This window comes from Amphiprion ocellaris, chromosome 3 (assembly GCF_022539595.1).
Source record: "Amphiprion ocellaris isolate individual 3 ecotype Okinawa chromosome 3, ASM2253959v1, whole genome shotgun sequence".
Classification (NCBI taxonomy): domain Eukaryota; kingdom Metazoa; phylum Chordata; class Actinopteri; family Pomacentridae; genus Amphiprion; species Amphiprion ocellaris.
Window position 1 is genome coordinate 39,754,694 of NC_072768.1, and position 20,812 is coordinate 39,775,505.

Consider the following 20,812-nt stretch of genomic DNA (forward strand, 5'->3'; position numbering starts at 1 on the left):
ACTAAGGAACATCCGCTACACCTTCAACACCGTCCTGATGGTGCTGATTTGGCGGGTCTTCATCGCCCGGTCCCAGATGGCGAGAAACATCTGGTACTTTGTGGTGAGCCTCTGCTTCAAGTTCCTGTCCTACTTCAGAGCTTCCTCCACCATGAGATAATGACGGAGGAACGGCCAGGTGGTGGACGATGAGAAGTGACGGCGAGCAGGAGCAGCTGTTTGGAGGATCTAATGAAGCTAACATCCTGAAGATAAACCTGGAGTCCACGGACGCTACTCTGATGTTTCTGCACTTCGTAGAACGCAGGACGAGATGTTTGTTGAAGACGACAGAAGCCTCGTTATGTTGGTTCACCTATGCATTGGTCCTCATTTAAATGTCCTTTCTCTGCTGTCGACTGAAAACTAAACTTTACTCTTCGTCCTTCAAGTTTGTCTGTTTTATGGAACTTTTAAAAAAAAAAATGATGTGCGACGGCAGCATTCGCTCTGCAAACCTTAAACAAGGTTGGCTGGTTCCAGACATCTAGGTCAGTCCGTTTAAAATCAACTAAAGTTCCACCAGAACCTCCTCAGAACCATTTTATACTTCATCTCCAGTAACTTTATCAATGATCAGAGTTCTACCTTCATACTGGGAATATTTCCAGAGTTCCATAGAGGTGGGTCCAGATTTATCACTTTTAATGGACTTTTTCCATCATTTCTGAGCCTCAGAACTTCATCAGTCCAGCAGATAGAACCATGACATTTAGGAGGAAAACACATCTGATTTCTGGTAAAAACTGACACCAGATCAGTTTTACATCCATCCAGGTGTCTCAGTCTGAAGATAATCCAGATATGACCAATTTTGGACAATTTTCAAGTCATTTTGGACAAAATTTCAGGTCCTTTTGAAGATTTTTTGAATAATTTGAGGAAATACTGAGTCATTTTTTATTTTTTTTGTCATATTTTGGGTAAATTTGAATAATTTTGCTAGAAATTTTGTGTGATTTTTGGACATTTTTTGTCATTGTAAACAATTTTTTGAGCCATGTTTGACAAATGAAAAATTTGGGACGATTTTTGTGTAATTTTAGCCAAATTTCATGTAATTTGACCTTTTTTTAAAAATAAAAAACACATTTGACTTCTGTTAAAAACTGATTGTTTCTATGACTCTACTGCTGCAATTTTACTGTTCAAACTATGATACATCCCATAATATTGATGGTCAAAGTTAGATATTTGAACAGCTTTCAGAATCCAAATGACTCAAAATTTGTCCAAAATTATATGAAAGTGATCCATAATTACAGAAAATGAGTTCAGAATGACATGAAATTTGTCCTAAATGACTTGAAAATGATCCCAAAGACACAAAAATGATCCAAAATGACTAGAAAAGATCCAAGTTGACATAAAACCTGTTGAAAAAGACCAGAAAATTGTCCAAAAGGAGTCAGAATTCACCCAAAATGACTCAAAAATGACACTAAATTAGTCCACGATGCTTCAAAAATGATAGAAAATGACTCAAAATTTGAGCAAAACAACTTGAAAATGATCCAAAATTACAGGAAATTTGTTGAAAATGAAATAAAAAATTGTCCTGAACTGCTTGAAAATGAACCAATTTCTGAGTCGTCAATTGTCTAAAACTATAGATTTAAAACGTTCTGAACAGAAACTAGATTCAGTGTTTAAAATGAGACACCTGAATGGATGTAGAACTGATCTGGTGTCAGTTTTTACCAGAACTCAGATGTGTTTTTCCTCCTAAATGTCATGGTTCTATCTGCTGGACTGATGAAGTTCTGAGGATCAGAAATGATGGAAAAAGTCCATTAAAAAATTATAAATCTGGACCCGGTTATATGGACTTCAAGGACCTGGAAGTTCTAAGTGAGACTAAACTTAAAGACCGAAAGCAAGAAAGGAGAACAACTGTCCGGTTGTCGGTAGGTCTACTCTAGGACTTTCTCCAGGGGACGTTCTCCTCTTTGGACTTCAAGGACCTGGAACTCTGGAAATATTCCCAGTATGACGGTAGAACTCTGATCATTGATAAAGTTACTGGAGATGAAGAACCAGATGTTCTGAGGAGGTAAACTTCATTCAGTTTTTGATGATTTTATATGAAATGATCTCCAGATGTCCGTCCAACGTTAACGTCTTTTTGTTCCACCTTTTTCTTTCTTCTCTGCTCTGCAAAAACCAACTCTAACCCATAAAACTGTGTTTGTCTTTAACTCTACTAAGCACAACGTCTGTAGACTAACAGCTTTACTCAGTGCCTACAGACTGAACCTTCTCACATCAGCAGACCTTCAACATAAAGCTTCTTCTCCTTCTGCAGGTCGTATAAAAGTCAGCTTTTTGCCAAATTACCTCTTGGCTGACGGCGAGAAAAGTTCTGAGGAGGAATTCTGTCACATTTTGGCTTTTTTTTCTCAGATATGTTTGGAAGTTCCATCTTGAGTTCTGTGTTTGGTTCCTTCTTGTTTCCTTTAACTTCCTCGTAGCACCAACTGTAGCTCAGCGTCTCTTCATTTCCCTCTGTTTGGTAATGCTCTGTCGTCTTATTGGCTCAGTTAGCTGCTGTAAATACAAGCTGCAGGGTTCTTCTTCTTCTTCTCTTGGTTTTTACAGGAACTAACCCTCGGCGACTTTACCTGTGCACTTCCTGTTTCCTGTTTACCTGGAATGTGATTTTCAGCAGCATGAGCCGCTCTGCACAGGATCCCCCAACCAAGAAATCGTGCCTGAACTTTTGTCTAAACAATGTGAACAGAAGCAGATCTATGTTTTCTAATTATTTTGTGTAAGGCTCTATTTAGATAGAAACGTATTTTTATGCTACTCGGCCGAGCTTCATCCAAGCAACTGCTGTAAATACGAAGAAGATGTCGAAGCTGCTCGTCTCTGTGTGTTTATTTCTTTTCTCTGAATGTAAAACGGCAGCCGGACGTCTTTTCTCTGAAACAGAAACTAACACTGGAACGGAGCCGGTTTATGGAGATGGGTCTGTTTTTAAAGTGTGACTGCGGTGTTGTGACAGTGAGCGGCTGTTGTTTTGTTGGTGGATAAAACTAAAAAAAACTAAGAAAAGCAACGTCTTGTTCAGGATTTTCTTCAGACTTAGAGAATAAAAGATTCGTCTCACTTCTGAAGTGAAGAACTCGCCACGATCTGGAGTTTAAACATTTTAAAGGTCCTGAAATCGTGTTTTCATGGAACATTGTGTGAAACTAAAGTTTGAGAAATTTTCAGATGAAGCTAAAACCAAGAACTGGTTGTTTTAGCGTTGCATGAAGGTTAGAAACTGGTTTCCAGAGGTAAATAAATCCAACAAAATGTGAGTGAACGATGTAAAACAACAAAACTATGACACAAAATTTGATGCAACATTATCTAATTTGGTGCACAATGACCAAAGATGATATAATATGAACACAAAAAGATGCAAGACAACCAAAATATTACACCAAACAACCAACATTTGATGCAAAATGACTGAAAGTGATTGAAAATGAACACAAAAAGATGCACAACAAACAAAATATGACACAAAATTACCAAAATATGAGAAAAAATAACAAAATGTGCTGCAAAATGAGCATTAAAATGCATAAAACAGCCCAAATATGACACAAAATGACCAAAATTGTTGGTGGATGGGTCCTGAAATCATGTTTTCTTGGAACATTGTGTGAAACTAAAGTTTGAGGAATTGTCAAATGAAGCTACAAACAAGAACTGGTTATTTTTAGCGTTGCATGAAGGTTAGAAACTGGTTTCCAAAGGTAAATAAATCTGACTTTACCTCTAAAGATAAGAAGGTCACTTCCTGTTTGTTTGTTCGTAATTTAGTTGAATCTTTGGCACTTCATGATAAAAAAAAAACTCAGAAAAACTCTTTTTGGTTTTTGTTCATTTTTTCTAACTAACTTTGAGTATCAATATCAGAGGATGCGTTGTAGTTGTCACACAACACAAAAAGATGCAAATCAACCAAACTATGACACAAAACAACCAAAATTTGATGCAAAATGATCAAATTTGGTGCAAAATGCCCAAAAGTGATGCAGTATGAACACAAAAAGATGCAAAACAGCCAAACTATTACCCAAATTGACCAAAATGTGAGAGAACAGAACTAAAACATGCAAGAACAACCAAAATTTGACACAAAACAACCAAAATATGATACAAAACAACCAAAATGTGACACAAATGACCAAAATATGAATCAATGAGATGCAAAATGGCCACTAAAAGGCACAAAACAACCAAAATTTGATGTAAAATGACCCAAAGTGATTGAAAATTAACACAAAAACACACAAAACAACCAACTATGACACAAAATGACGAAAATGTGAGAGAACATGACTAAGATGCAATACTACCAACATTGGATGCAAAATGAAAGTCACTCAAAATTAACACATAAAGATGCAAAACAACTAAAATATGATATAAAACAACCAAAATTTGATGCAAAATGATCAAATCTGGTGCAAAATGGCCAAAAGTGATGCAGTATGAACACAAAAAGATGCAAAACAACCAAACTATGACAATAAATTACCACAGTCTGAGGGAACGGGACTAAAAGATGTAAAATATGACACAAAACAACCAAGATTTGATGCAAAATGACTGAAAGTGATCCAAAATGAACACAAACAGATGCAAAACAAATAAAATATGACACAAAACAACCCAGCTATGACACAAAATTACCAAAATATGAGAGAAAATGAGCAAATATGAACAAAATCACCAAAATTTGATTGAAAATTACCAAGAGTGATTCAAAATTAACACGAAAAGACACAAAACAACCAAACTATGACACAAAACAACCAACTTATGACATAAAATGACCAGAATTAGACATAACTGTGACCCAAAATGTGAGAGAAATTGACTAAATGTGACTAAATGAACACTAAAAGACATAAAACAACCAAACTATGACAAAAAAATGACCACAATTCGATTGAAAATGACCAAAACTGATTCAAAATTAACACGAAAAGAGAAAAAACAACCAACAAAGAATATGACATAAAACAACCAAAATATGACACATAATGACCATTTTGTGAGAGAATCGGACTAAAAGTGATGCAAAATGACAGAAAATCATTCTAAATGAATATAAATAGATGCAAAACAGACAAACTGTTACTCAAAATGACCATAATGTGAGAGAACAGGACTAAAAGTGATGCAAAATTAATGCTAAAAGACACAAAACAGCCAAACTATGACAGAAAACGACCAGTCATGTCCAAAGTCATCAAATTTGGTGTAAAACGGCCAAAAGTGATGCAGTATGACCACTAAAAAACACAAAACAACTAAAGTATGACACAAAAAGACCAAAATTTGATGTAAAATGACCGAAAATGATTCAAAATACCCACAAAAAGGTGCAAAATTTTACAATTCCATCCATTTTTTCCCAACAAAAACCCAAAAACCAACTCTTGAAAAGACGTTTTCAGGGCCTTTAGAAGAGCTTTATTGATACAAACTCATTTAAACTCTAAAAAGCTTCAATAATCCAGAGTTTTCTTTTTTATGTATGAAGATGATGACGTAGAAAAGTTATTTTCTGTTCCAGTTCCTCAAAGTTTTGTTTTAAAGAAGATCCAACGAGTTCCTTCCAGACTGCAAAAGATCCGATAAATCAGCAGGTGCCTTTAGTTTGTAAACCAAAAACCAGAAATAAACTCTTTAATCCTCAACAAGTTTCATTTCTTTTAATTAATCCACATAAGATGGTTCTAAACCTACTGGAACTTCATTAAAGATCAGAGTTCTACCTTCAGACTGGGAATATCTCTAGAGTTCCAGATCTTTGAAGTCCATTGAGGAGAACGTCCCCAGTAGAAAGCTCTAGAACTTTCTCCAGTTGTCGGTAGGTCTGCTCTAGAACTTTCTCCGGTTGTGGGTAGGTCTGCTCTAGAACTTTCTCCGGTTGTGGGTAGGTCTACTCTAGAACTTTCTCCGGTTGTCGGTAGGTCTACTCTAGAACTTTCTCCGGTTGTCGGTAGGTCTACTCTAGAACTTTCTCCGGTTGTCGGTAGGTCTACTCTAGAACTTTCTCCGGTTGTCGGTAGGTCTACTCTAGAACTTTCTCCAGTTGTCGGTAGGTCTACTCTAGAACTTTCTCCAGGGGACGTTCTCCTTTCCTGCTTCCAGTCTTTAAGTTTAGTCTCAGTTAAAACATTCCAGGTCCTTGAAGTCCGTAGAGGTGGGTCCAGATTTATCACTTTTTAGGAGGAAAAACACATCTGAGTTCTGGTAAAAACCGACTCCAGATCAGTTTTACATCCGTCCAGGTGTCTCAGTCTGAAGATAATCCAGATCTGACCAATTTTGGACAATTTTCGAGTCATTTTTAGGAAATACTGAGTCATTTTCACAGATTTTTAGTCATTTTTTTGGTCAAATTTGAACAATTTTAGGACAATTTAGTGTAATTTTTGACATCTTTTTTCATTTTCAACAGTTTTGAGTTATTTTGGACAAATTTTAGGTCTTTTTTTTATTTAGCACATTTTTGACATTTTTGGAGAATATTGATAAATTTTGGACAATGTAATTTTCAACAATTTTCATGTAATTTGACCAGTTTTTAATAAAAACACATCTGAGTTCTGGTAAAAACTGACCCCAGATCAGTTTTACATCCATCCAGGTGTCTCAGTCTAAACGCTGAATCTGGTTTTGTTCAGGATCATTTTTTTCTAGAATTTTAGACAACTATTGACTAGCTTTGAACAACTTAAAATGCATCATTCTCGAGTCATTCTGAACAAATTTCAAGTCATTTTGAATCACTTTAAAGTCATTTTAGACTATTTTTGCCATTCTGAATAGACTTTTAGTCATTTTGCACCATTTTTGAGTCATTTTTGATCATTTTTATCTCATTTTGGAAAAATTTTCAGTCATTTTGCATAGTTTTCAAGTGATTTTGAAATCATTTTTCAGTCATTTTGCACCATTTTTGAGTCATTTTTGATCATTTGTAAAACATTTTTTAGAGTATAGTATAAAGGTAGAACTCTGAACATGAGATGAATAATAAAATGATTCTGAGGAGGTTCTGGTGTGTTTTTTTCCAGGTTTGTTCTAATTTAATCTGGACTGAGGCTGTATTTTATCATCAGATGTGATCAACAGTAGAACAAATGAAGCATTAATCTCTGACCTGTTTCCTTTGGACCAGAACTGATCCGTTCTCTTCACAGCAGCCAGATTAAAGTGGACGCCATTGAACAGCACATTAAGATTTAATGCTGCTGTTCAGGATTAGATGTGACTCCATGAATAGAACGTTTAACCCGAACGACTCGGTTTTCACTTTCTACAAAACAAACCTGGAAAGGTGTGATTCTGAGGAAGACAACCTTTAACCTTTGCATGTTTTTCAGGTTTGTTCGGGAGTTTTTTTCCAGACAGCAGCTGAAGGATCGGTGGATCTGTGCTTCTAGAACTCCATTACCATTTCTCATAAATGCTGCTCTCGTTTGACTCGAGTTGCTGATCAAACCGTCGTGTCTGGATTTGGTTTCACACCCTGCAGGTTTTAGTTTGTCGCTGCTACTGGAGGAGGTTAAAGAGACGTCAAACCACAACATGATTCTTTGATCGGATTCTTGGTGGCTTCAAACTGAAATTTAACACAGAAATCAAGAAATTTCATTTATTTTCTATTAACAAAATCAGTCAGAAGGAGAATTTTACAAATGTGTTGGTTTTTTATGAATATTTTTACAATTTATGGAGGGTCATTTCAGAAAACAGTGTTGGTTTTGGGACCAAAAAACTAAGTTCTGTGAAATATTTTGGCTGGATTTTGAGAATTTCATGATTTCAGACCGGGAATTTTTGTATTTTTGCCCTCAAAAAACAAACCTGAGAAGCCAATTTACTCTTTCAATATCTCCAGAAATAAAACTCCAACAGTCATAAAATGTGGTAAGAACTCAGACAGAATAGTTTCATCATATCTAAATCATTAAATGGATCCAACAGAAGATAAATTTTTAATTGTTGGTCCTTGATAATGGAAAAAAGTGCAAAATTTCCAGTCCAGGTTGGTATCGTGCATCAATAAAGTTCCTGTCAGTGTATATACATATGGATGGATCCATATTTCTACTAAAATACAGTCTTTGGTCGACATTTCACCAAAATGATTTGAAACTTGGACTGAAATTACTTGAAACCTTCCAAAATTACTCAGAATTATCCAAAAAGACTCAAAATTTGTCCAAAATAAGATAAAGATGGTCTAAAATGACTCAAGATTGTCCAAAAGGACAATATTGAAGAATTATTAGTCCTTGAAAGAGGAAAAAAGTGCAAAGTTTCCAATCCAGGCTGGTCTAGTGTCTCCATAAAGTTCCTGTAAGTGTATATCTATGGATGGATCCATATTTCTACTAAAATACAGACTTTGGTCCACATTTCTCCAAAGATGATTTGAATCTTGTCCGAGATTTGTCCCAGTTGACAAAAAATTTGCCTGAAATAAGATAAAGACGGTCTAAAATGACTCAAAAGTGTCAAGAAAGACTTGAAAATTGTCCTAAATTACTCAAAAGTTGTACAAAGCAAGATAAAGATGATCCAAAATGACTTGAAACTTGTCCCAAAAGACTTAAAATTTTTGCAAAACAGATAAATGTTGGTCTAAAATGACAAAAATTGTCAAAATGAATAATTATTGGCCCTTGAAAATGGGGGGGGGGGGGGGGCAAAATCTTCAGTCTATGGTCGACATTTTCACCAAAGATGACTGAAATCTTTACTAATGTTACTTAAAATTTGTCAAAAATAAGATGAAGATGGTTCAAAATGAGGGAAAATTGTCCAAAATAACGAATTATTGATCCTTGAAAAAGGGAAAGAAGCATCAAATCTCCAACCAGGCTGGTCTAGTGTCCCCATAAAGTTCCTGTAAGTGTATATCTATGGATGGATCCATATTTCTACTAAAATCCAGTCTTTGGTCCACATTTCTCCAACTTTTGAGGCTCTAACATCAGTAGAACCTGATGTGTGGAAAGTTTGACCAGACAAGGTTCCAGTTGTTAGATATTTAGACTAAGTGTTGATGTGGACTCATTGGTAGGAACCAGAACCTGGTGTTCATAGAGGTCTAGATGTTCATAGAGGTCTAGATGTTCATAGAGGTCTAGATGTTGGTGTTCATAGAGGTCTAGATGTTCATAGAGGTCTAGATGTTCATAGAGGTCTAGATGTTCATAGAGGTCTAGATGTTCATAGAGGTCTAGATGTTCATAGAGGTCTAGATGCTGGTGTTAGATGAGCAGAGATGCAAGTTTGTAATTATTAATCTATGAAAATGGAACTAATCATTGGTTTTGATCTTGCTGGTTCCTGTCAGTGTTTTTGGATCTACTGGAGGTTTCATGGAGTTGATGGAACATCTCTTTTTAAAAAAAAAAAACAAAAAAATAACTGTATTCCAGCCTTTAAGTAACAAATGCATGAAGCAGTTTTTCAGCATCAATCTCAGATAAGATTCTGCTGATTGTGACAATATTTCTGGTCAAAAATAGCTCCAAGGTTCCTGAATTAAAGCTCTACAAAGGAACCATAATAACAGAAGAGACAGTATTAAAGCAGATCCAGATGGAGGAGGTGGTTTGTGTTGATGGAAACATGAATGTATTGTTCTGTTCAGATGTCAACCTTGAAGAACACATTTATCTATGAGTACTGCTGCCACTATTAATCCTGGTTTCACTGCTTGTCTTTAGGTTTTCTGGTGTTCTATGAAGAACTCAGACTCCTCTGTGAGGTTCTAGCTGCTGTGGGCTCCACAGATCAATGAGATCAATTCTAAACGCTTCACATTAAACATTCATGGACATTAAAAGGTCTTTAAGAGTCCAAAGTGTTCCATCTGGATTTATGGGTGAAGGAGGAACCTCACATCGATCCTCTTCACACTAACAAGACAAACAAACAGAATTTATTTGGTTCCTCAGATGTTTAAACATTTTCAGCTGGATTTTGTTCATAATGTTCCCAGAAGGTTCTCCTTAAATACCTAAACATGTTCTAAAATTGTTTGGTTGAGGTTTGTTCTCAAAACCTTCTCAAAAGTGAATATGGCAATAACAACATTTTTCCATTGTTATCATGAAACATTGTGGGAACGTTTTACGGATTCTACAGTATGTTCCCTCAACAATATCCCCAAAACATTTCAGCCAGAATGTTCCACATTTGTTAATATAGAACATTAGAGGAACATTTTATAAACATCATCTGAGGCCTCGATAATGTCTGGAGAACATTTTGTGAATGCTGACATTTTCCCTTTTTGTTGAGGGAACATTTCATAGAATGTTCTTTGAAGAAATCTTCCCAAAACCTTCCCACAATGTTCCATGTTCTACGAAAGTTCTGACTAACACAAAATGTTCTTACAGACGTTATCAAGGCCTCAGCTGATGTTTGTAAAACTTTCCTGTAATGTTCTATATTACCAAACATGGAACATTCTGGCTGGAATGTTCTGGGGATGTTTTGGGAACATTTCATAGATTCTCCAGTGTGTTCCCTCAACAAAAAGGCAAAAATGTCCATGGAACATTGTGGGAACGTTTTACAGATTCGACAGTGTTCCATCAACAACGTCCCTAAAACATCTTCAGAACGTTCCAGCCAGAATGTTCCACCTTTGGTAGCAAATCAAAATACATAAACGTTGTAATACGTTCCATATAAAACAAACGTTCTATAATATGTTGTCAGGCAGAACGTTCCACGTTTGTTAATGCATCACATTATGGGAACGTTTTATGAAAATCTGGGAATAAGTTTCTGAATCTTGGTTTGCGAACATTCCTGGAACATAATCAGCCTCCTCTGAATGTTGACATGAAAACATCACTTTAACTTTGTAGAAACGTTCTTTTAAAACTGTTAGAACCTGTGGCTAACGTTCTCCAGCGTTGTGGGAATGTTCTCTGCCAGCCTGCCATGGACCATCTGCCCTCCGTTCATGTTTCTGCTCATCCAGCTGCCATCCGACACTGAAAACATTATTTTATGCTCCTCTTAGCGACGCCTGGCAACGGTCCCCCTGGCAACGGTGGCCCGGCAACGCTGCCAGCTCTGAGTCACATCCAGCCGAGGCGGCGCTGGTTCTGGGCTGCACAAACAGGAACCAGGAGGCTTACAGGGCTTAGAGAGGAGCCCCGAGGCAGGAACTCTGCTGTGGAGGACGTTAGCTCTTCATAGCAGACGTCCTTTTAGCTCCAACATGACGGTGATTCAGTCTAAAACACAACAGGGAAGTTGTTCTGTGTGGAAAAACTGAATGGAGAATACAGTAGAGCTGGAAGTAAACATGAGATACGACAGATTTACAGCATCTATGGAGCTTTTAGCATCTTTCAGCTAAAAGTTCTGGTGGTGTGTAGATGGACTCAGTGGATCTAGACTTCAGGTAGACCTGGTTTCACATCTGTGTGTTACTGCTGTCATAATCCCCTGTGCAATGGGAAACTAGTTTTGTCAAGGATTTGAGACACAAAACAGCGAGAAGGAGACACAAAATAACTACAAAGAGACATAAAACAGCTACAAAAAGACACAAAATGAGCACAAAGAGATGCAAAACAACTACAAAGGGACACAAAACAACTAAGAAGAGACACAAAAGAGCTACAGAGAGGCTCAAAATGACAACAAAGAGACAAAAAAATAGCTACAAAGAGACACAAAACAGATACAAAAGACAAAAAACACCTAGGCTCAAAATGGCCACAAAGAGACATAAAACATATTTATTTATGTACACATTCAGACAACATTCTCAGTGCAGGACTTTTATTTGTTCTTTACTTGAGACGCTAACAGCTCATTGACACCTTTTATTTTGATCAAAACCCACAAAACCTGTGAGCCACTGGCCTAAACCTGGAAAAATGCATTTTATAATCTTTGTTTAATGTAAAATCTCCGCTTGAAATATAAATAGTGGAGCAAAAACTACAATAGTTTCCTGTGATTTGTAGTGAAAATACTCAAATGAAGTACAGAACTTCCAGCAGAATAAACTCCTCTGCTCCTGTTTTCCTTTAACTGGAAGAATCAGCTGCTAGATTGGAGTTTTATCTGTGGAAAGGGTTTAGAAACAGAAAAAGAATGACTCGTTTAATGATCCCAGTGAATGTGGTAAAAGCTGTTGTCTTCTTATAAAGCTTCAACCTCAAAGGTCAGAGTGTTTTCTGGTTTGTACAGAGAGATCTTTGCTGTAAAACAACACAAAAACGGTGAAAATGAGGCTTTTTTCTGGGGTAAATGTCATGTTTTTGACTTCATCTCAGGTATTAAACACAACAGAATTACTTAAAATGTAAAAGTTTATTCCTACTTTCCTGAATTTACGTCATCAGGAACGTTCTGGGCAGGAACTCCGATCCTCCCTCAGATCTTTGTCTGGGTTTTACAAGTTCCTCTGAATGTTTTACTGGCAGCAGACGACCTTGAGAAAGAACATTTCTGCTCCTCATTCCACTTCCTGTTCCATAGAGGAACGTTTACCTCCAGCTAGCGATGTCTGTGTTGGTTCTCTGGTTCTGGGTTTGGGCCGTCCTCGCTGCTCAGACAGGTGAGTTCTGATGAAGGTAGAAGCTTCCTGTGTAAACCTTCATGTCATCCTCCGGGTCAAAATTGACCCGTTTTAAAGTTTGAAAATGTGGAAAAAATATATGTATTTTCACAATGAAACTTCTGATGTCCACATTTTCAACATTTTTGGGAAATCTTTGAAAATTTTTTGGTGGAAAAAAACAAATGTTAAAAATGTTTCTTAAGAACATTCACCAAAAAATCAACCAAAATCCAGCAAAATTCACTGGATTTTGGTTGATTTTTATGTGAATGTTCTTAAAGAAAATATTAGAAGTTTTACTGATATATATGGAATCACTTTAGATATTTTTAGGATTTCTTTGGAAGATTTTTACTCATTTTTAAAAAATATTTACAAGAATTTTCTTGCCAAATTTGTGGATTAAAAAAAAAAAAAAAAAACTTTTAAGGGAAACTTTTAAGGAATTATTGGAATTTTCTTCCTGAAGGTTTTGCAAATTTTCAGAAATTTGGGGAATTTTTTGCTGAATTTTTGGATTTTTTTCAGACAAGGAAACAATATTTTTTGGTGCCCATGAATGAGGAAAACAAGAGGGTTAAAGTCTGAGCTCTGACTGATTCTCCTCCTACCTGCCAGGTTCTAAGTGTGGCGTTCCTCAGGTGTTCAGCTCTACACTTCTGAGGGTCGTTGGAGGAACCGAAGCCTCGTATGGATCCCACCCCTGGCTGGTCGGTTCTTCTGCTTTTAGGTTTCAATGGAGCTGCTCATTTGTGGTGTTTTTATTTGTCCAGTGACACATTTTTCTTGCTAATCTCCACCATCCAGAATAACCGTTTCTCTGCTAGTAAATGTTGTCAATATAAATGTTATTTACAAAATCACAGGCTGATAAGACCATTGGTATTCCTATTTTTCTGTATATATGTATCTATTAACCTCCAATGTGACAGAAGCTATCATTAGCTTGTGCTTTAATTGAAGCTAACATTAGCTTATGATATGAACAAAACTTATTTTAGCTTGTGATATGAACGAACCTAACATTAGCCTGCGATATGACAGAAGCTAGTATTAGTTAGTGATTTAATTGAAGCTAACAAATAGTTCAATACAAAAGAATTTTGCTTTAGCTTGTAATAAATTTTCTTCCTATTGTCATCTCATAAGTTAGCTGATAGCTAGTGACAGGAAAGAAGCTAACATTAGTTTGCGATATGAAAGAAGTTGACATTAGCTTGTGATATTAAAAAAGTCAGTGTTAGCTTGTGATATTGACAGACCCTAACATTAGCTTATGATGACTTAAACAAGCTTTTTCCATGTGAAAGAAGCTAATGTGAGCTTGCATGACAAAAATAGCTTGGTGGTGTAAAAGAAACTAACATTAGCTTGCAATGCAGAAGAAGCTAATATCAGCTCTCAATACAAAAGAATTTTGCTTTAGCTTGTAATATAATATTTCAAAAAAAGAAGTTCCTATTGTCATCTCATAAGTTAGCTGATAGCTAGTTATATGTATGAAGCTAACATTAGCCTGCGATATGACAAAAGCTAGTATTAGCTTGCGATATGAACAAAGCTTATATTAGCTTGTGATATGAATGAAGCTAACGTTAGTCTGTGATGTGACAGAAGCTAATATTAGCTTGCAATTTAATTGAAGCCAAAATTAGCTTATGATATGAACAAAGTTTATATCAGCCTGTAGTTTGACAGAAGCTAACATTAGCTTGTTATATGAACAAGCTTATATTAGCCTGTGTTATGAAAGATGCTAACATTAGCTTGCAATATGAAAGACGTTGACATAAGCTTGTGATATTGATAGAAGCTCACATTAACTTATGATTGCAGAAACAAGTATTTTTCATGTGAAAAAAGGTAATGTGCACTTGCATCACGAAAAATAGCTTAGCATGTCTGTATCATATCCTAAGCTAACATTGGCTTTATTCACCATATTCAGTCTAACAGCAAACTGAGAGACTATGTTATAAAAGAAGCTAACTAATTAGGTAGCTAAGATTGGTCTGATTTTGCATCAAGATGCCAAGAAGAAAAGATCCAAGTTAGCATCAATACATTTTTTAAAATATACTTGCAGCTTGTGGGCAGCTACTGTGGATTTTTGTTGTTTGTTTGAATTAATGAGGCGTCATTAGATGACGTGAATTTTAGCTGCTAATCTTGTGTTGTCTCTGCTCAGGTTTCTCTGCAGAACAAAGGTTCTCATTTCTGTGGAGGCTCCATCCTGACAGAGCGCTGGATCCTCACAGCCGCTCACTGTTTCACGTCTCTATCCCAGTACAGAAGTTTTATTATTCACACATCCTCCCTCCTGATCCGACTGCCAGTGTTTATTTAAATAGTCGTTTTCTGTCTAGAGAGTTCCTCAGCGCCGTCAGAGTCGTGGTCGGAGAGTTTGATCGGAGGAAACAGGACGAAGACGAGCAGATCTTCCTCATCAAGTCGGTGTTGGTCCACGAGAAGTTCAGCCACGTTCTACCAATGCAGTTCGATGTCGCTCTGCTGCAGCTGGACGGAAGCATTAGCATGGGCAGGTTTATGTTCTGGTTAGATTAAAGGACGGTTAACAAAGTTTACAGCGCTGATGTTTGTCTTTTTCTACAGGAAGTCATGTCCAACCGATCTGTTTACCTTTACCTGACGAGAACATCCAGACCAGCTGCTCTGTGGGAGGTTGGGGGAGAACCAGGGAAAGTATGGAGTCTTCTACCAGATATAGAGAAAAATCAACTAGTTCTCCATCAGAACATCTGGTTCTTCATCTCCAGTAACTTTATCAATGATCAGAGTTCTACCTTCAGACTGGGAATATTTCCAGAGTTCCAGGTCCTTGAAGTCCATACAGGAGAACGTTCCCTGTAGAAAGTTCTAGAGTACCGACAACTGTCCAGTTGTCGGTAGGTCTACTCTATAACTTTCTCCAGGTGTCGGTAGGTCTACTCTAGAAGTTTCTCCAGGTGTCGGTAGGTCTACTCTAGAACTTTCTGCAGGGGACGTTCTCCTTTCTTGCTTCCAGTCTTTAAGTTTAGTCTCACTTAGAACATTCAGAACTGGAGACTTCCAGGTCCTTGAAGTCCATAGAGGTGGGTCCAGAAAGACTAGAAAACTGTACAAAACAGCGGAAATTCATCAAAAATGCTTCAAAACTTTCCCTAAATTACTCAAAACTTGACCAAAATGACTGAAAACGTTTCCAAACCTTTCTTCAATTAGTAAAAAACTAACAAAAATGTCATAAAAGTTGTCCAAAATGACACAAACCTGCCAGAAATTACTCAGAAAAATAATCAAAATGTCATAAAAATTGTCCAGAATTACAGGAATATTGTTCCAAATGCCTCTAAATTTGTGCAAAATAACAAAACTTGTCGGAAATTTTTTTTTTTTTTAAATATTTCAAAATGTCATAAAAATTGTCCAAAATGACATGAATATTGGTCCAAATTTCTCTAAAGTTGTCCAAAATGACAGAAACGTTGCCCTTTGTTCAGGTTTGGTTCCTCTGTTTTCCAGGAGGTCGTCTTCCGCCGGTGCTCAGGGAGGTCCAGCTGGATTTGGTGGATCCGGCTAAATGTAAATTTGTCCTCCAGACTGTGAAAAGTTCAGCTCTGAACCAGAAACTAGTCCGATCCCAACCGGCCATGACTGTCCTGTGTGCCGGACCAGAGCGAGGAGGAAAAGATGCCTGTCAGGTAGAAAAATATCACATCTGCACTGTGAAAAAAATACAAAAAATAAAGAAATACACCTGAATTCTACCAGCAGAGTTCTGGTTTTAAAAAATACAGTTAGAAACAGTCAAATCTGAAGATTTCTGGAGATAAAAACGAACAAGATTAACGGCAGGTTACTGGAAAAACTGAATATTCACTTAAGATGGATGTAGAATTAACACAAATAAGAAACATGAAACACATGATAAAAACAAAAAAGAGACAAAACCGTCACAAACGACAAAAAATGACATTAAATGATACAAATGAGAGAAAACAACAAAACCGTGACACAAAACAACACAAAAAGGACACAAATCAACAAAAATTAGACAGAAAATTGGTACAAAACAACACAAATTAATCGAAAACCAACGAAAATGAGATACAAAATTACACAAAAGGGCCACAAAACATCGCAAACCGACATAAATGAAACACAAAGTGACACAAAATGGGCAAAAACAGATACAAATAAGACACAAAATGACATAAAATAATACAAATGAGATGCAAATGACAAAAATTAGACACAAAATTCAACAAAAGGGGCACAAAAAAGGCACAAACCAACAAAAATGACAAAAAAGATTCAAACAAGCAAAACATGACACAAAATGACACAAAATGGGCACAAAACAACACAAATGAGATGCAAATCAACAAAAATTAGACACACAATGACATGAAAAGGACATAAAATGATACAGACAAAAGTGTGACACAAAATGGATACAAAATGGCATAAAACAACACAAATGAGACACAAACCAACAAAAATGAGACAGAAACAGGCACAAAAAAAGCACAAACCAAACAAAATGACAAAAAAACAAGATGCAAGCAGACAAAAATGTGACACAAAATGTCACAAAATGGGTACAAACCAACAAAACTGAGACATAACATGGGCACAAAACAACACAAATGACACACAAGCTGACAGAAATTTTTACAAAATGTCACAAAAATGCCACAAAATGACAAACCAACAAAAACAACAAAAAACATGATGCAAACAGATGAAAACCTGCCAAAAAAGACATAAAATGCCCAAAAAGGCACAGATGACACAAACCAACAAAAACGAGAAACAACCCCACAAAAATAAGTCACAAAATGACACAAATCAATAAAAACAAGACACAACATGACACAACATGGGCACAAAATGACAAAAACAAGACAAAATGTATCAAACCAACAAAAATGAGACAAAAAATGACACAAAACAACAACAAAAATAAGACACAAAACGGCCAACAAAGGGTACAACAGATAAGATGCAATCAGACAAAAACAAGACATAAAATGACACAAAACAAGAAAAAAAACCACAAAATGACCATAAAGGGGTACAAACCAACCAAATCAACAAAAAACAAGACAAAGACGAAACACAAAATGGGCACAAAACGACACAAACCAACAAAAATAAGACACAAAACGATTAAAAGCAACATACGATACAAAATGACACTAAAATGGCTCAAAACGACACAAACCAACAACAAACAAGATGCAAAGAGACAAAAAAAGACAACACAAAGTGACACAAACTTACAAAAATTAGACAGAATTTGACACAAATGAGACATAAAATATGACTGGATTATTATCATAAAGTTTAGTTCCAGCATTAAACAGTAAACCTCATGTTCTACTGCAGAGTTCTGAAGTTTACAGTTTAATCTGCTTTTTATCATTTAGAGCCTGAAATCATCCAGAACTAGTGGATCAGAGGATCTTAATGTGACCTCTGGTCCATCTGGGCTCTAAATAGTTCCTCAGAGTTTCTAGTGTTTGGTTTTCTCCTCAGGGGGACTCTGGAGGTCCTCTGGTCTCTAAATAGTTCCTGATAGTTCGGTTTTCTCCTCAGGGGGACTCTGGAGGTCCTCTGGTCTCTAAATAGTTCCTGATAGTTTGGTTTTCTCCTCAGGGGGACTCTGGAGGTCCTCTGGTCTCTAAATAGTTCCTGATAGTTTGGTTTTCTCCTCAGGGGGACTCTGGAGGTCCTCTGGTCTTTAAATAGTTCCTGATAGTTTGGTTTTCTCCTCAGGGGGACTCTGGAGGTCCTCTGGTCTGTCCTGCCGGGACTGGATCTGGTCGCTGGGTGGTTCTGGGCGTCACCTCCTGGGGTAAAGGCTGTGGACGGAGCTGGGGGGACAACAGTAGCCGTCCCCCCTCCAGGAGAGGATCTCCAGGGGTTTTCACCGATGTCCAGCTGCTGCTGCCCTGGATCAAGATGAAGCTGAGGAACGGTAGGTCCAGATGGAGGTTCTGGTTCTATCTGGTTCTACGAGACAGAACTGGATCAAGATGAAGCTGAGGAACGGTAGGTCCAGATGGAGGTTCTGGTTCTATCTGGTTCTACGAGACAGAACTGGATCAAGATGAAGCTGAGGAACGGTAGGAAGCAGGACTAGGAACATTCCAGAGGGTTCTGCATGACGCTGCAGAATGCTGTGGTAGCCGTTTAGGTTCAGGGTTCCTCTCACTCTGTACAAGAACCGACCCTGGATCCAGCAGAACAGCCCCAGACCATCATGCTTCCTCCTTCCTGATTGACAGTTGATGTTCCTCACTGAGGAATCATCCTTTCTCCTACTGGACAGCTACAAACATCCCGCTGAAGAACCAAAGGTTTCAGATTTAGCTCCATCAGTCCATAATATCTTCTTCCAGTCTTCAGTAGTCCATTGGTGGTGTTTCATGGCCGCAATTTATTTTGTTTTTGGTGAATTTGAAGTCACTTTGGTCAAGTTTTGAGTCATTTTGAAAAGGTTTCAAGCTGTTTTCAACAGATTTGAAATCATTTTTGGAAATATTCTAAGTAATTTTGGACAAATTTATTCATTTTAGCCACATTTTAGGTTGTTTCAGACAGATTTTGTGTTATTCTGGCCACAATTCAATCTGTTTTGGGCAGATTTTCAAGTTGAACCTGAGACTTCTTCCTACGACCACTATGAAGCTGTGCTTGAAGCTGTTGACTCTCAGGAACTGGTCTTCTGGTTCTGTTGTGGCTTTGGATCTTCCAGACTTCTTCCTGTTGGAGTTTCCTCCAGTTTCTGAGCCTTTTAATGGAGAAGAAAACTGTACTCACTGACACCTGGACTTTCTTGCTCTCTGGAGGAAAGATCTACATGTTGCAGTGTTATGATGGTCTGTCTCTCTTCTACTGTTAATTATCCTTTCCCCTCCATTTTTATAGCAACTCACTACTTTCTGCAGTACTTCCTGTTCTAATAATGCTCTGGAGGTTCCACAGTGGGTTCCATCACTACTTTATGCAGACAGAGGGGGTTGGAAGGAATCTAGTGAAATTGGAACTCCTGTAGGATTTGGTAGGACCAACTTTCAAGACTGGATCAACCTCCATTGCTGCAGAACAGCTTTAAGTTGTTCACCCATTTCTGTTCCCTGAAAAAAACCTTTATGTATAATTCTGAAATGTAAATTATTTTTCAGTTTTTCTTAACTTTGCCTTTTTTAACCTCTGGCAGTTCACCACTAACTTTTGGATCATTTCAAGCTATTCATTGGACTGGAACTACTTGAATTTCAATAAAAAAATGGAAAAATTGGGGAGCTCTAAAACTTTTGACCGGTGGTTTACAGAGACATTAAACTACTGAAAAGATATTAACTGATGCCACTTAATTCCTGACAGTATCTGTATATAGTTCTTACCGGAATATATTAATATTCTGGTAAAAAAAAAAAAAATGGAATTATCTGGTAAAAATATTGAATTTTCTGATAAAAATATGGAATTTTCTGGTAAAACTATGGAATTTTCTTCATCATATCGATCTTTTCATGTTTCTGTTTGTTTCAGCCGAACAGCAGCAACAGGAAGTGACATCATCCAGTGAGTGTTTCCTTTTGATCGCTCTGATTCGTCAATATTTCATAACGAGCTGCTTTAATCTGTTTGTGTGTGTGTGTGTGTGTGTGTGTGTGTGTGTGTGTGTGTGTGTGTGTGTGTGTGTGTGTGTGTCTCAGGGCTGTGCAGTGTGATTGACGGCTCTGTGTCTGAGAGGGAGGGGTTGATCAGAAACCCCGCCCACCCAGCCGGTTGCTACGACAACAACCAGTGAGTGACGCCTCAGAGATAAACGAAGTAACATGACCTCTTTAAACCCGACATCACTGATTATATTACAGTCGTTTGCCGAACCTCAGAATCAGAAATCTGCACATTAGCTCAGAATGTAGAGAAAGAAAATACATTTATAGTATTTTTATGATTCTGTGTCCAAACCATCAAAAAAAAAGACACAAAACGATGCAAATGAAATACAAACCGACACTAAATGACACAAAAAGGACAAAAAATAACACAAAATGACAAAAATTAGACACAGAACGACACAAACCAACAAAAATTTGACAAGAAATGACATAAAAAGGACAT

General features: G+C 37.1%; 3 protein-coding genes across 4 annotated transcripts in view; all 3 read left to right on the forward strand.

Moving 5' to 3' along the window:
* The window catches only part of far1 (fatty acyl CoA reductase 1), a 39,594-nt gene extending 36,695 nt beyond the window's left edge, over positions 1 to 2,899 (forward strand). For both annotated transcript variants that reach the window (XM_023289629.3, XM_023289627.3), the window contains exon 13: positions 1 to 2,899. In XM_023289629.3, the coding sequence (XP_023145397.2) occupies positions 1 to 160 (160 nt within the window). In that variant the 3' untranslated portion in view covers positions 161 to 2,899.
* LOC129347880 (prostasin-like) lies at positions 189 to 18,710 on the forward strand. The gene is made up of 7 exons (XM_055006473.1): positions 189 to 315; positions 11,114 to 11,277; positions 12,589 to 12,667; positions 13,289 to 13,380; positions 14,859 to 14,956; positions 15,037 to 16,371; positions 18,452 to 18,710. The coding sequence occupies exons 1-6, from the start codon at positions 189 to 191 to the stop codon at positions 15,233 to 15,235; spliced, it is 759 nt and encodes a 252-aa protein (XP_054862448.1). The 3' UTR covers positions 15,236 to 16,371; positions 18,452 to 18,710.
* LOC111581441 (ovochymase-2) overlaps positions 16,144 to 20,812 on the forward strand; it is a 12,170-nt gene continuing 7,501 nt past the window's right edge. The window contains exons 1-3 of the mRNA XM_055006482.1: positions 16,144 to 16,371; positions 18,452 to 18,653; positions 20,401 to 20,491. Of these exons, the coding sequence (XP_054862457.1) occupies positions 16,144 to 16,371; positions 18,452 to 18,653; positions 20,401 to 20,491 (521 nt within the window). The remainder of the gene's footprint in view (positions 16,372 to 18,451; positions 18,654 to 20,400; positions 20,492 to 20,812) is intronic.

Coding starts and splice junctions, on each gene's coding strand:
- LOC129347880 (XM_055006473.1), top strand. CDS start 189: ATGAGAAGTGACGGCGAGCAGGAGCAGCTGTTTGGAGGATCTAATGAA. Junction 316..11,113: donor CGTAGAACGCAGGACGAGAT/GTTTGTTGAAGA, acceptor TGCTCCTCTTAG/CGACGCCTGGCAACGGTCCC. Junction 12,668..13,288: donor CGTCCTCGCTGCTCAGACAG/GTGAGTTCTGAT, acceptor CCTACCTGCCAG/GTTCTAAGTGTGGCGTTCCT.